This window comes from Equus asinus, chromosome 22, assembly GCF_041296235.1.
Source record: "Equus asinus isolate D_3611 breed Donkey chromosome 22, EquAss-T2T_v2, whole genome shotgun sequence".
NCBI classification, from domain to species: domain Eukaryota; kingdom Metazoa; phylum Chordata; class Mammalia; order Perissodactyla; family Equidae; genus Equus; species Equus asinus.
In genome coordinates, this window is record NC_091811.1 from 51,096,369 (window position 1) to 51,109,723 (window position 13,355).

General features: G+C 57.2%; 1 protein-coding gene across 9 annotated transcripts in view; it reads right to left on the reverse strand.

The window, feature by feature from the left end:
* The window catches only part of KMT2D (lysine methyltransferase 2D), a 42,250-nt gene that overhangs the window by 8,021 nt on the left and 20,874 nt on the right, over positions 1–13,355 (reverse strand). For 6 of the 9 annotated variants that reach the window (XM_044756001.2, XM_044756002.2, XM_044756009.2 and 3 more), the window contains exons 30-48: positions 13,245–13,318; positions 12,985–13,035; positions 11,049–12,860; positions 10,761–10,943; positions 10,547–10,683; positions 8,437–10,316; positions 6,914–7,037; positions 6,704–6,788; positions 6,520–6,598; positions 6,189–6,421; positions 3,278–6,088; positions 2,999–3,139; positions 2,708–2,875; positions 2,390–2,549; positions 1,651–1,726; positions 1,306–1,481; positions 1,076–1,206; positions 265–397; positions 59–186 (exon numbers count right to left, since the gene is read on the reverse strand). In XM_044756001.2, the coding sequence (XP_044611936.2) occupies positions 59–186; positions 265–397; positions 1,076–1,206; positions 1,306–1,481; positions 1,651–1,726; positions 2,390–2,549; positions 2,708–2,875; positions 2,999–3,139; positions 3,278–6,088; positions 6,189–6,421; positions 6,520–6,598; positions 6,704–6,788; positions 6,914–7,037; positions 8,437–10,316; positions 10,547–10,683; positions 10,761–10,943; positions 11,049–12,860; positions 12,985–13,035; positions 13,245–13,318 (8,582 nt within the window). The remainder of the gene's footprint in view (positions 1–58; positions 187–264; positions 398–1,075; positions 1,207–1,305; positions 1,482–1,650; positions 1,727–2,389; positions 2,550–2,707; positions 2,876–2,998; positions 3,140–3,277; positions 6,089–6,188; positions 6,422–6,519; positions 6,599–6,703; positions 6,789–6,913; positions 7,038–8,436; positions 10,317–10,546; positions 10,684–10,760; positions 10,944–11,048; positions 12,861–12,984; positions 13,036–13,244; positions 13,319–13,355) is intronic. The other 3 variants (XM_044756011.2, XM_044756004.2, XM_070494829.1) reach the window with 2 other exon arrangements.

The window sequence follows — 13,355 nt, forward strand, 5'->3', positions numbered from 1 at the left end:
ATTCTCTGCCTTCTTTGCCCTAGCCAGGTACCCATCCCTTTTCCTCCCCAAGACCCACCTGTTTCAGGAGGCTCAAGATGTCTAGCTGGCTCTTGAGGGTATAGCCAGGCAACACAGCATCAAATTGCTTCAGCCAATCAGGGCCAGCTTCTGGACTCTTGCCGCCCAGACCCTTGTCTTTCCCGCCTGCAGGAAGGAAGGGGTCAGGGCCTCCCACCAGAATCATTCCCTGTAGGTCCCAAGGAGTTTTCCTGCCACACTCACCAGGGCCCTCAGCTTCCCCCTTCTTAGGCTCAATGCCTGCCCTGGCTGGGCTCTCTGGGAGCAGCACCTCGTAGTTGTTGGGGATCTTCATGCTTAGCAGCTCTGCAACTGCCACCATCACACCATTGAGGTTCTGCCAGGGCAGGGAAGGGGATGGGAGAGCCGTGTTGGCAGAGTGTGCAGAGTAAGCACTACCACCAGCTTGGTGGGGACAAGGACACCCAGCACACACTCCCCAAGCAGCCGGTCAGTCCTGCCCCTGCGCCATCCAGCTCCTTTCACACACCTCCTTACAGTAGCCTTTCCCAAACTGCTGTGGGCATTAACAGGAGCTCCACCAAAAGGGACCTGTGTCAACTAAGTTTTGGAAATGATGCACACTATATCCACAACTTGGAGACTCATGATCCACATTAGCCAATTAAAGGAGCTGAGGAGTCTGGCAGTAAAGAAACCTGTTTTGTTGTTTTAATTGGGATTTCCAATTTTCTTTGACCACAAAACCCTGTTAACATTTTCAAAAGAACAGAGTGCCACCAATGTGACTGGAGACATGCTGTCTTGCTGCACTGGTCACATTACACACATTCTCCTTATTTGTTGACTTGTGTCTTGACCACTGGACTATGAGCTCCTTGAGGTCAGGGACCCCTCATGCTTCATTTACCCTAATCCCACACTCTCACCCAGGCTTTCACACACAGTGGGTCCTTAGTACATAGTTTTGAATGGTCGAATTTATCCAGACAAGCTCTAGGGACTGCCCTCTGATCAGTATCCCCTTGGCCTCCAAGTCACCCCCAGGACACACCTTGGCTGCAGCAGCAGAGACCGTCAGCATGACTGACACCTCGCTTCCTTTGCCCTTTTCCCAAGTTGTGGCAGGCAGCTTCCCAGGGGCCTCCAGGTCCAGGGACCCATAAGGTTTGGTATCTGGGAAGACTGAATGAGAAAGAGGGACCTGTGTAAGCTCCAACTGCCTCTCTCCCCCAGCCTCAGACAACCCAGCCTGGCCTGGCCCATGCCCAGAGCAGCCTTTACCTGGGATGCTGGCCCGAGGAATGATGGGGATGACAGGGGAGAGAGCCCGGTCGTCCTGCTCCCACCGGCCTGAGCCCAGCTGAGGGAAACGAGGAGCCTCCTCCCCTAGGATGCTCTCAGGAGATGAAGCCGGCACAATGCTGTCAGGAGAATCACTGTCCTCGTCACTCTCCATCCTGTAACCCAAAAGTAGATATTTGTTGTTACACCCCTACAGACGCCTCCTCCCAAATATAGAGACTAGATGTCCTATCCTTACTTGAAATCTGCTATTGGCCAAAGGAAAAATGAGGCAACCTGCCCCCCACTCCCATTCCTTATCTCCATTTCCGGCCCCACTCCCACCTGACATCCTCAGTCTGATTGTGAGGGGGTGTAGGCAAGGCGGCCAGCAGGTCTAGACTCTTCACCTCTGAAGCATCTGAGGGGTAGGTAAGGAGAAGAAAAGTCAGGCTGAGGTTCACCGGAGCTGATGGTGCTTTCTCCTCTATATTCCAGGCCTGACTAGTACAAGCTCTAGCTTAGTTATTGTGACCAGTGTCTACCCATCCACCCATTTACCAGTCTGGGTTAGACAAGCTGCATCTAGTGAGCCTTTCTTATGTGCCAGGCCCTGGGATCTAGGTTCACTCTTTGTTTATAATCTTTTAACAACTCCATGAGACCAGTATTATAATACCCATTTTACAGTGAGGAAATTGAGGCTCACACAAGTCAATCAAGTTACCTAGCTGCAGTAACACAACTAAACGAATGCAGGAGTCAGGATCCAAATCCAGATCTGACTGTGGTTCCATACCCACTAAAGCTAGGCTGTTCCTTACAAACGAAAGCTCCATTAACCCTCTCCCTGCCATCCCCCTCCTGTCGCCTTTTCTCTAGACTCCAGAAGCCCATCCTTGCCTCCAGCAAAGGAGTCCTGAAGAGGACCTTCCTATCTCATACCCTCCCTTCCTGTTGTGTATGCACACAGAGTAATATGCAACCCACTCACAGCTTAAACTGTGTGTCAAGGCACACTAACTGGCTTGGACCCTAGCCACCAAGTCCTGCTAGGGGAGAAGCCCCTCTGCCCCTGACTTACCCCTCAGTGTGCCTTCAGTGTCCCGGGCAGAGGCAGCATCCTTGGGGTGCTCCCCCAGCTCTTCAGATGCAGTGACACCATTTACCATCTTCTGCTGCACCGATGGGGGTGGGGTGGGGGGCAGCGACGAGGGTGGTGTCGGCGGGTTACTCAGGTTATTCTGGGGGTGGGGTGGGGTGTTGTGTGCAAGACGGCATAGGGAGACTGACATAATCTCCTGGCCCCACACTACATCAGCAATTTCCTCAAGTCTTCCACTCCCACCTCCACCTCCCCAAGAATCTCATCATCCCCGAAAGGTATCACCATTTTTCTGACCTTGGTAAGCAGCTGGGAATAATAGTCAGGGCCAGTGGGCAGCGCCCCACTTCCAAAGGCCCCCCTCAGCTGGCACTGCCCATTGATCGGGCAGCCACTGCCAAAAGGAGCAAAGAGGCTGAAATTGGCGGTGATGGTAGGCTCTGTTAGGGGCAGCAGGGACAGCTCCTAGGAGGGGCAAGATGACAAGGTTGGAAAGCTGCAGCACGTACATCTCCACCACTGCACAGCTGGGGGCCAGGGTGCCCCCTATCCTGGGACGGGACCCGGGGACTGGCTCCTGGGGGTCACCTGTTTCAGCTGTTTCAGCAAGGCCTCGCTGGCCCTGACCCCGTCCTCCTTCCGCAGCTTCTTTCGGGAGCTCACCAACCTGTCGCTTGCCTTCTGTACCCGCTTGGGCTTCGGTGTCAAAGGCTTCCTGGCTGCTGTATCCTAAGCCAGATAAACCCACAGTGAAGGCTGCTGTCCTCCTTGGAGCCCTCACCTCTTGTTTGACCCAGATCTGCTCACTCTGCCCCCAGGCTCCAGGCCTCCTCACTCTGACCTCTCCACTCTAGCTAGAGTACTCACCTCCTTGTTGCTGGTAGTACCCTGTAGTTTCTGCTCCAGCCCAGCCAGCTTGCTGTCAATGTGCCCGTTGATCTCAGCTCGCAGCCCCTCAGGCCCCTGCCCAGTGCTGAGTTGCACATTCTTTGCCCGTAGAAGCTTCTGCAAGAGCAGATGCCCGGCCTCTGAGCGGGGGCCTGCCAGCAGGAGGTGGTTGCTGGTACCTGGTGCCCCTATTGGCTCCCCATTGGCCTCCCTCTTCACTGCCTGCGTTCCCAAGGCGCATGGCTCTTCCCGAGGTTCCTGCTTGATGCTGAGATGGGGTGGTTCGGGTGCCACCTGCCCATTCACCTGCTCCAGATGGCCAGGTACCAGGCTGCTCTGCTCTGGCTTGTGGGCTTCTGCAAGGCTGTCTGGGGGGTCCCAAGGTCCTACCCCCTTGCCGAAGAAGGCATCCGCAAGCTGGGCAGAAGCAGGTGAGACCTTCCCAGGAGGCAGTTCCAAGGGTGGCCCCTGGGGTTTTGGGGTCCCTGGCTGGATGGGGGTGAGCTGGGCTTCAGAGGGGAGCTGGGAGCTGGGAGAAGGTAATTGTGAGGAAGGTCTCTTTGGCTCTTGGGGGCTGGATGGTGTAGGTGTGGGATGGACAGGGCCAAGGACTGGTCCTGTGGATAAGGCTCCTTGTGGGGTGGGGAGCCGAGGTGCGCCCTGAGGTCGAAGCCCTGCTCCTAGCTCCTGGAGGGGGCCTGTCTGGGATCCAGGGAAGCCCCCAAGGTGGGGCTGGCGGCCTAGGAGGCCCTGGAGGGGAGAGGGCTGGGTCCCAGGGTCCTGGTAGGGTGGGGTCTGGCGTACTGCCTGACTCTGCTGCAGCTGCCGCTGCATGAGCAGTGCCTGTAGCTGCTGCTGCTGCTGAGGACTCAGGTGCCGCAGCTGTGGGTTTTTGGCGAGGACTCCTTGGAGCTGTGCTCGAAGCTGACCCACTGTAGGCATGAGTCCAGTCCCAGGCAGGCCCTGCCCAGACTGCGGGGCAGATCCTGGTTTGGCAGGCTGTGACCCTGCATTATTTTGCATGGGCCGCTCTAATCCAAGGGGCTGTTGAGAGCCCGGAAGGTTCTGGGTCATGGGCCCAGGCTGCTCCCCTAAAGAAACAGAGGATTGGGCCAGCAGGTGGGGCAGAGGTGAGGCCTCAGAAGATGATCCGCTGGTTGGCTGCCCATGGCTTCCTGCACCTGCTGTGTGGAGCAAGTTAACTTGCTGCTGCTGTTGTCCTGGGAGCCTCAGAGGTGGCTGCAGCTGCACAGAGTTGGGCTGAGGCTGGGCCTGGGGTTGGACAAGCAGGAGTGGCGCGTCCCCAGAGAGTGAGGGCTTTACCTCCCCTGGTTCAGTGGCCACGGACTCAGGAACAGTCGCTACTGCTAACGGCCCTCCCTGATGTGTGGAGGGCCCCTCAGTGGCCTCTGGAGGAAGAGCTGTCTCTACAATGCTTTGTTCCTTGCCCGCGAGAAGGAGGGTTGGGCCCAGGGCTCCGGGGCTAGAAAAGTGTTGCAGAGGCTTGGCTGGCATGCCAGGACCAAGCGTCACCTGCTGCTGCTGCTGCTGCTGCTGCTGCTGCTGCTGCTGCTGCTGCGGAGAAAGTAAAGTTCGGCTCTGGTTCAAGAGGCCCATCTGCTGCTGCTGCTGCTGTTGAAACTGCTGCTGCTGCTGCTGCTGTTGCTGCTGTTGAAACTGCTGCTGCTGCTGCTGCTGCTGTTGTAGCTGCTGTTGCTGTTGAAGTTGTTGCTGCTGCTGCTGCTGCTGCTGTTGTAGCTGTTGCTGCTGCTGCTGTAGCTGTTGCTGCTGCTGCTGTAGCTGCTGTTGCTGAAGCTGTTGTTGCTGTAAGGAGCCCATGGGCTGAGCGCTCAGTTTGGGCTGCCCACTGTGTGGCATGAGACCCTGCTGAAGATGGGAAAGCCCTGCCACGGATCCCTGCTGTTGGTGCTGTTGCTGCTGCTGCTGGGCTGTGACCAGCCTGTGTCCTGTAAGGCCCTGACCCTGCTGTGCCAGCTGGGGGGAACTCAGCACCCGAGACTGGTTCAGAAGCACCTGTCTGTGCGGGCCCTGGGGACCCAAAACTCCAGGGTGGTGCTGCTGTTGCTGCTGCTGTTGCTGCTGCTGCAACACTGCCACCTGGGCAGGGCCCAGCATGCCCTGGGGCCCCTGGGGTGGTTGGGGGGACAGCTGCTGGACCAAGAGGCCCTGATGGCTGCTGGGAGGCAGAAGCCCCTGGGGCTTGGGGCCCAGAGCTGGGTTTGCTTGTACCCCTGGGCCCTGCTGCTGTTGCTGCTGGATTGCCACTTGTCCTAGGAGGTGCTGCTGCTGCTGCTGCTGCTGCTGCTGTTGTTGCAGTTTCTGGGCCAATTGCATGCGTTGCTGCTGTAGCTGCAGCTGTCTTTCCTGTAAAAGCCTTGAATCAGGTCCTAGGCCTCGAAGAGCAAGGTTGCCAGGGAAAAAGCCCCCTGAGGGGCCAGCCAGGGCCCCAGCCCCACCAGAATGTTGCTGTTGTTGCTGTTGAGCCAGGGTCGTGTTGAGGAAGGGGCCACCAGGCTGTCCAGGTAGTGCCATGCCCCCAGGGGGCAGGCGAAGACCTCCAGCTTGCCCACCAGGTGGCCCCTGGGGTGGCTGCAGCCCATGGCCAGGGAGCAGCTGACCAGGGAGCTTTGTGAGTAGCCGGGGACTCTGGGAAGGGCTAAGGGCCAGCACGGCTGAGTGTTGCTGCTGCTGTTGTTGCTGCTGCTGCTGCTGCTGCTTATTCCGGTATTCTGCCATGAGATTAGTGTGCTCCTTCTGCTGCTTCCGGACCTAAGAGGGGAGGGTTGGGAAGGTTAGCCTGGAGCCTGCCCACCCATGCCATCCCTCTTCCCAGGCTCCTGTTTGCTGGGCTGAAGTGTGCTTTCCCCACCTGATCCAGCTGCTTCTGGATCTTGCTCTGCTGCTCCGTAACCAGCTTAAGCTTCTCAGCATCAGCCTCTGGGAACTCACGGCCTGCCTTTTTGGCAGTACGCTGCTTGGCACACAGAGCCTTCCGCGACTTGCGGTGCACACCAATCTGCTCCTCTAGCACCTTCAGCTGCATCTGTAAGAGCTGTTGGGTATGGAACAGCCACTCCTCATACTGCCGCTGGTCAGCCTCATCTGGGAAAGGAAGCGAGATGTCAGGACCTGTGAAATGGTGATCCCAATCCCTCTTCCTCCACACGCCCTAAGCCACTTCCTTGCATACTCCTCCTCACCCCTATACTCACTGATCACTCCCTGGGCAAAAGTGGGTGGATTGGGACGAGGCTGGGAGGGGTCACCGGCACTCCGCTCCTGTGATGAGAGAGACTGCTAGAAGGTCACTGTTCTATACCAGGCCCTACAAAGGGTGGCCTGATGGCATAGGACACAAGTTCCTACTTCCACCTGACCAATTACCTGGCCACTCCCAGCTGCCACGTGGTTCTGCAGATCACTGCCGGGCCCCCCTGAGAGCCTCTGGGCTAGCAGGGACACTTGCTGCCTGGAGGCCACCAAAGGAAACAGGATGTGTTGGTGATGGGGAAAGGTGAAAGGCAAAGGGGCAGGACATGTAGGGAGAAGGAATGAGAAAGGAAAGGGCCATCCTGCTCACCCCACAAGTCTTACCTATTCATACCAGGTGCCACTCCAATGCTTCCCTGAGCCATCACCTTCTTGATGCCTTTCAAAGCCACCATCTTGGCCTTTGCAATGGGATCAATGATATCTTCTGCAGCAAACTTGTCCAGGTCTGGAGAGGAAAGAGCCAACTGAGCTGGGCATTTGGGTCAATGCTTCATTCCATGCCTGCCTTTCCTTCCAACAATTTGACCTCCACACCAAGTCAAGCAGAACATGGCAATGACATGGTGGAAAGACCACTAGACTAGGAACCAGGTAGTCTGGGTGGCTCAGCTGTTACTCACAGGACACATGGACCTGTTTTTACTCGCACATTGCTAGGAAAAGGTCCTCAGTAAAGATTTGTTGAGCTAATGTGTCAATGTCATTTTACCTCTCTGAGCCTCAGTTTACTCCTCTATTTGATGGAGATCATTATCCCTACTTTGCCTACCTCCTGGAGCTATTCAGAGGAGCAAATGTGACAAGAATACGAGGACACTTTATAACCTAGAAAGCGTTCAAAAGTAGTGTTCTTAGGGCAACTGATACAGGCCAAGAACCCAAGACATGGGCAATGTGCCAAAGCCCTAGATGCCAGAGCTGTTTTGGGCATAACATACATCACATACAGCCCACTCTCCTGCCTGTCCAGGATCCTGGGTAGAACAGAAGAAATAAGCAACCACCAAAAACTTAAATCTTCCTAAAATCCTGTACATCGTATATTTCTCCAACTGCTCAGAAAACTTAACTGACTCCTCATTTTTAAAAGACTAAGTAAACTCCCTCTCCTGGTATTTTGAGGCAGTAAAACTGTTAACACGATTAGAAGGCCAGGGTTCAAACTCTAGCTCTGTTAGTTATGGGATCTTGAGAAAGCTGCTTAACCTCCATGCCTCAGTTTCCTTTTCTATAATCAGAGATAATAATTAGTACCCATTTAATGTGTTTCTTGTGATTAAATTAGACAAGGAATGTAAAGCGCTCAGCACACCACTTGGCAAAGAGCACTCAATAAATGCTATTATAATTTGAGGTTTTCCTCAGTCTGGACCCCCTTCTTACCTCTCCACAATTTTGGTAGTGCCCACTCACTTCCCTCCACACACAGCCTACCCCAGCCTAACCACTTCACTCATTGTCTCCAAATATAACCCCCAGCTTTCCTGCCACTACAGTCTCACTCAAGTCTTTTCACCTACCTGATTGCTTTTTCTTGCACCACTTCCCTCCAAGTCCTAAACTTCTGGTCTTACCACAACTACAAAGCTTTTGCTGATCAGGCTTCATGCATTCATTCCATTCACTCATTCAAACATCTGAATGACTGCTATATGCCAGGCACTGTTTCTCCCTTCTTAATAGCTATAATGCTCTGCCTGCACCACTAGTATGGTATTTAGGCAAAGTTCTTTGTGTCCCACGTCCCTTAACTAGGCATTATCTTAGGTCTGTAGCTTCAGCGCCCATGTGGTTAACAGTGATCACCCTGACATAACTAAGCCAGTGCCCCTTGCTGAGGTTACCTGTATCCGGAAAAAAGCTGTTAGCCAGCTGCTGTTGCATTGCCAGCTGCTGGGGTTTCATGCACATGGAAGGTGGCATGGTACTCATGGGCTTCTGTGTCAGCACTGGCTGTGGGCTCTGCTGGGGCACCAAGCCTGCCTGTCCCCCATGCTGCCCACTTAGCATATGCCCTTGGTTGGACACCATGGTCATGGATGGGGCCAGGCGCTGCTGGAGTGCATGAGCTGGTGGCTGGGTAGGCATCAGCGGTTGGGCCAAGCCCGGCTGTCGGGAACCTCCAAGTCCCAGGGCAAGCTGCTGTTGGGGTGCAGCCAAACTAGGAGAAGAGCCCTCGTGTGGCAAAGACATGGCCTGGGTAGGGCCTGGTGTGGCCAGTAGGGAATGCTGCTGCTGCTGCTGCTGCTGCTGCTGGGCAGGCTGCAGCTGTGCTGAAAGCTGCTGCTTCTTCTGCAGCTCCTTCTTCTCATGCTCCAACAGGTCCTCGATAAGCAGGGGTAACTCACTAGCTACCAGTGAGCTCTCCATCTTGTCCAGCTCATCCCCAGATGCTGCATGTCCACCAGGCAAGGTCAGGGTCCCACTCTCTAGCTCAAACTTTTCCAGCAAGGAGGACCCTCCTGGGCCACTTAGTGGGCTGGGGGTCAACAGGTGAGATGGTGGTCCTCCTGTGGCGCCAAAGGGGCCTTTCTCAGTTGTGTGCCCACTGCTAGAAAAGGGTCCTGTGCCCATTCGGGTGTCCCGGCTGCCCATCACACTTTGTCCTGGCTTCAGCCCCAGGCCTAAGGAAGGGGTGGCAGGCGCTGGCTCTACTTTGGGGGTGGTAATGGTGAACTGGCATGGGGAAGGGTGGCGCCCACCCTCCTCCACCTTGGGCTTCACCTCAGGGAGCACGGATGCCAGACGGGTCTCAGAGGCATCAGCAGCTGGAGGAGGGCGCTCCTCTGGGCCCAGGGGTCCTGGCTCCACCCCCCGCAACAGGGCCTCCCGCTCAGCCTTTTCATTGGCTGACTCCACCAGCCTCAAGTGCTCATTGAAAATATCTTTCTTGTCCCCAGTGTCCAACTCAGGATCAGTATAGGCCAGTAGGTCAAACTCATCCCCATTCAGCAAGTCATCCAGGTGGGGGTCGTTGGTCTCCAGGTTTTCCAGGGTGCCCAGCTCATCATCTCCCTTGGCCACATCCACACCCAGGCCCAAGTGAGCAAGCTCCTCGTCATCCTCTAGGGCCTTGTGGGCATCAAAGTCATCATCCAGCTCAGGATCCTCACAGGGTAACTTCCCAGCTTCCAGGGCCAAAGGAGGAGGGCGGCCAAGCTCAGAGCTCGAGGGGGGCCGGGTGACCAGCTCCAAGCCAGGGGGCAGGGTGGGAACCTTCGTGTGGGGTGTTGGATGGAGGCTGTTGTTCAGTTCAGGGGCCGGCGGGGCTGAGGGTTTCTGTGGCGGAAGGCCTGATACTGCTAGGCCTCGAAGTCCTTCAGGAGGCAGTCGGTGGGAGTCCTCATTTACAGGGTAAAAACGGGGTCTCTGAGGGGGGCCCTGACCAGGAAACGGAGCGCCCCCAGGCCCTAGTCCTTTCTGTACATTGTGCCGCAACTCAATGAACTGGGCAGGACCAGCTGGACCAGGCAGTGGCTCACCAGGGCCAGGCAGGCGGGTGGGAATTCCCGCCAAGGGGGAACCTAGGGCTTGGCGGCCAAGTTCAGGCCCAGGAGCTGATGGAAAGCGAGCAGACATGGATAGTCGCATGGAGGTTGCTGCCGTTGCCTGTTGCTGTTGCTGCTGCTGCTGCCACAGTTGTTGCTGCTGCTGCTGCTGTAAGGGCAGGGACCCAGGATAGGGTGCTCGCTGATAGAAAGCTTGGGAGCCTCCCACCAGTTGCCTGAAAGAATAGGCAGTAGTCAGTAAGATGAAATCAAGATGAAGAAGAGCTAGAACATGGTCTTAGGGCATTGGGGAAGGATGCAGTTAATGTGCTGAGGGGAAGGAATGGAGAAGAAAAGTAAGTGATACTGGAGAAGAATTAGAGAGATGGGAAAATCAGAGGCAGTACACAACGGTAGTAAAATCTGTTCCCTTGGTTTACCCCCAGGGAACGCCCTGGAGCCTCACCGGCTGTTCACATCCATAGAAGAAGGGGTGGCTGGTGGAGGTGGCCGGGACAGTCGGTCATCGCTGGGGAAAGCCCCTGGCCCCAAGATGGGGCCACCCAGCTTGCCTGGGGGCAGCCCCACAAGGCTGTTCTTGTCCTATGAGAGATACGGTTAGATGAAGGTGGGGCCAGCTTCAGTGTCCTGGACCCACCACCTCTTGCCACTCTTCCTACCTGGGTCCCAGTGAAGGGGGTCTGGCCTCGACTAAGCTGCTCAAAGGCAGGACTGCTAGGTTCAGCACCCCAGCTACCCGGAGTCCCCACTGCTCCTGCAGCTGCTGCAGCTGTTTCCTTCTCCTGCCGCAGAGTGTTGCGCTGCATCTGCTGCCGAATCAGTAGCTCCCGTAGTCGCTGGCGCTGTGCAGAGAAGAGAGAAGCTGAGTAAGTCCATTCTACTCCAATCCTAGGACTGGCATAGGGACAGAGGAGATCTGGGGGCTCAGCTACAGGATGTCAACCCACCTGCCGCTGCTTCTCCAGCTCTGTCTGGCTGAGGCTGGACATGCCTGGGTCCTGGGTACCTGGAAGCTCTGGTGCCGCCAAAGAGCTGCCCATTCCAGCCCCTGGGTCTTCTCGCTTATCGACTGGAGAGGTGATGCCTGCCCGCTGTGAGGCTCCATGGGACAGGTAGGGGAGGGATCCATCGGGTGCAGATGGTGGCAGGACTGATGGTGGGCGTAGCGGGGACAGCCCATAGCCCTCTCCTGTGGACCCAGTGCTGGGTCCCAGGGGGCTGCCCGATGGGTGGAAGTTCCCTGTGGCTACTGTGAAGTTTGTGCTTTGAGGCTTGCCCAAGGTAGGGCCGGGCCCAAAATGGCTGTTGATCCCATGGGGTGGAGGGAGGCCAGGCTGAGGGACAGGGGGCTTTAAGGAAGGTTCTCCTACTGCCTGAGGGAAAGTGAAACGCATGGACGAGGGGGTGCCCACAAATGCACCTGTCCCAGGGGACCGGGCAAAATTGGGGGGCTGCCCACCTGGAACCTTGGCATGGAGCTCACCTGCTGGCCCTGAGGGCAGGGCTGCTGGGAAGCCCCCAGCCCCCAGCGGGGTGTGGGCTAGAGGCCCAGCCTTGAAGGCAACTTCAGGGGGCTGGGGTCGGGGTGGTTTATGCAATGGGGCAAATGGGTCACGGGACTGAGGGCGTGATGGGGGGCGAGAATAAGGGTCAGGGGACTGGAAGCGTGGGGTAACGGGGGATGGGCAGAAAGCCTCAGCAGAGAGAGGACGGGGTGTCAACGGGGACTGGGAGCTGGACTGGGACTGGGGACTGGCAGGCACTCGGGAGAAAGGGTCAGAGGGCAGTGAGCGAGGGGGCAGGGCACAGCAGCTCTCAGGGGGTGGGGGTTGGGGCCGAGGGGTCAATGGGGGCTGAGCATAGGGGTCAGGGTAGGGGCCAGGGCGAAAGATGTCTGAATGGCTGGGGGGAGAAGGGGCCAAAGCCTGGGCAGGGGGTGGCTCCTGGGGCCTTAAGCCCAAGCCCGGGCTCTGGGGCTCTACCTGAGATGCCCGAGGGGTCAGGGGGGCTTTGAAGACATCAGGTGCCTTTAACTCCAGGCCACCCAGGTGGGGGCCTGAGGAGGGTGAGTCTACAAAGCCCAGGTTTGGGGGCCCATAGCTAGGAGAGGATGCCCCAAGTTCTTCCTTCTTCACCTCTAGAGCCTTCCGAGTTTCCCCAAAAGGCGGGGGTGACAGTAGGGGCTCGGAAGCCTTGCCTCCCCCTACCCCTGGGCTCTCAGGCACAGCTAGGTTGTCCAGTGAGGGGCAGCGGGGTTTGAGGAAGGGATCAGGTGTGGAGGGCTGGTGTCGGGGGGTGCCAGGTGGGGTAGTGTGGAATTCCCCTGGCTGGCCAGTCCCAGGACGAGATGAAGCGCCCAGCGTTGAGGGCTGTGCAGGGGCCCCGGTCGGACTAGGATAGGGAGGATAGGTGGGTGGTGCCGTGGGGAAGCGGGGATCCAGAGCGTAGGTGGGGGCCAGTCCAAAGGGGTCCTGCGAAGGCACTTGGGCGGGCACCTGGGGTGGGAGCTTGAGGAAGAGCTCACCAGGCGAGTCGGGGCCGGGCACCGTGCCCGCCGGTGGCTTCAGGAACCCATCCGCAGAGGTAGACAAGCCGGCGGGGGTTGTGGGGCTGCCAATGAAAATGGTGGGGGCAGCAGCAGGGGGTGGGCTGCCCAGGGCCCCTGGCTGGGGAGGAATGCGGAGATGCAGGGCCGGTCGGTCAGTCTTGCGGGCCATGTCGCCCACCTTGGTCTGCTTGTTGATCTGACTCTCAGCCTGCTACAAGGGGAGACCAGGCACAGAGCAGTCAGGCTGCTGTGAACAGGCCTTCTTCCATCCCCTCACCCTCAAAGGGGGCCCATTACAGGACTTGGATGGTGTGGCCTGGCCCAGCCCCACTCACCTTCTGCACCTTGTTGATGCGGTGAGCCGCTCGGTTATCTTTGGCCTTTTGCTGAGGGATACAGGACACAGCCTTAGGCCCAGGGCTTAGGCTCAGGCCCAGCTCCCCAGCCCTCATCATGTTGCTCACACTCCCTACCCAGAAGCTGATCCCTTCTGGCCCATTTGCTTTGGGAGTGGGGAATGGAAAGAACTGAGGTGAATTTCCCAAAGACACCCCCCTCTCTCTGTTCCCACGCTGACCCAAGCTCTCTGTCTCACCAGGTAGGGGGCTTTGTCAGCAGCTGGAACTTTTCTCCAGAGCTTCATGATTTGTTTGCAACGGCTAGACCAGTCTGGAGGGCAGAGGGATTGCATTAGAGGAGACCTGGC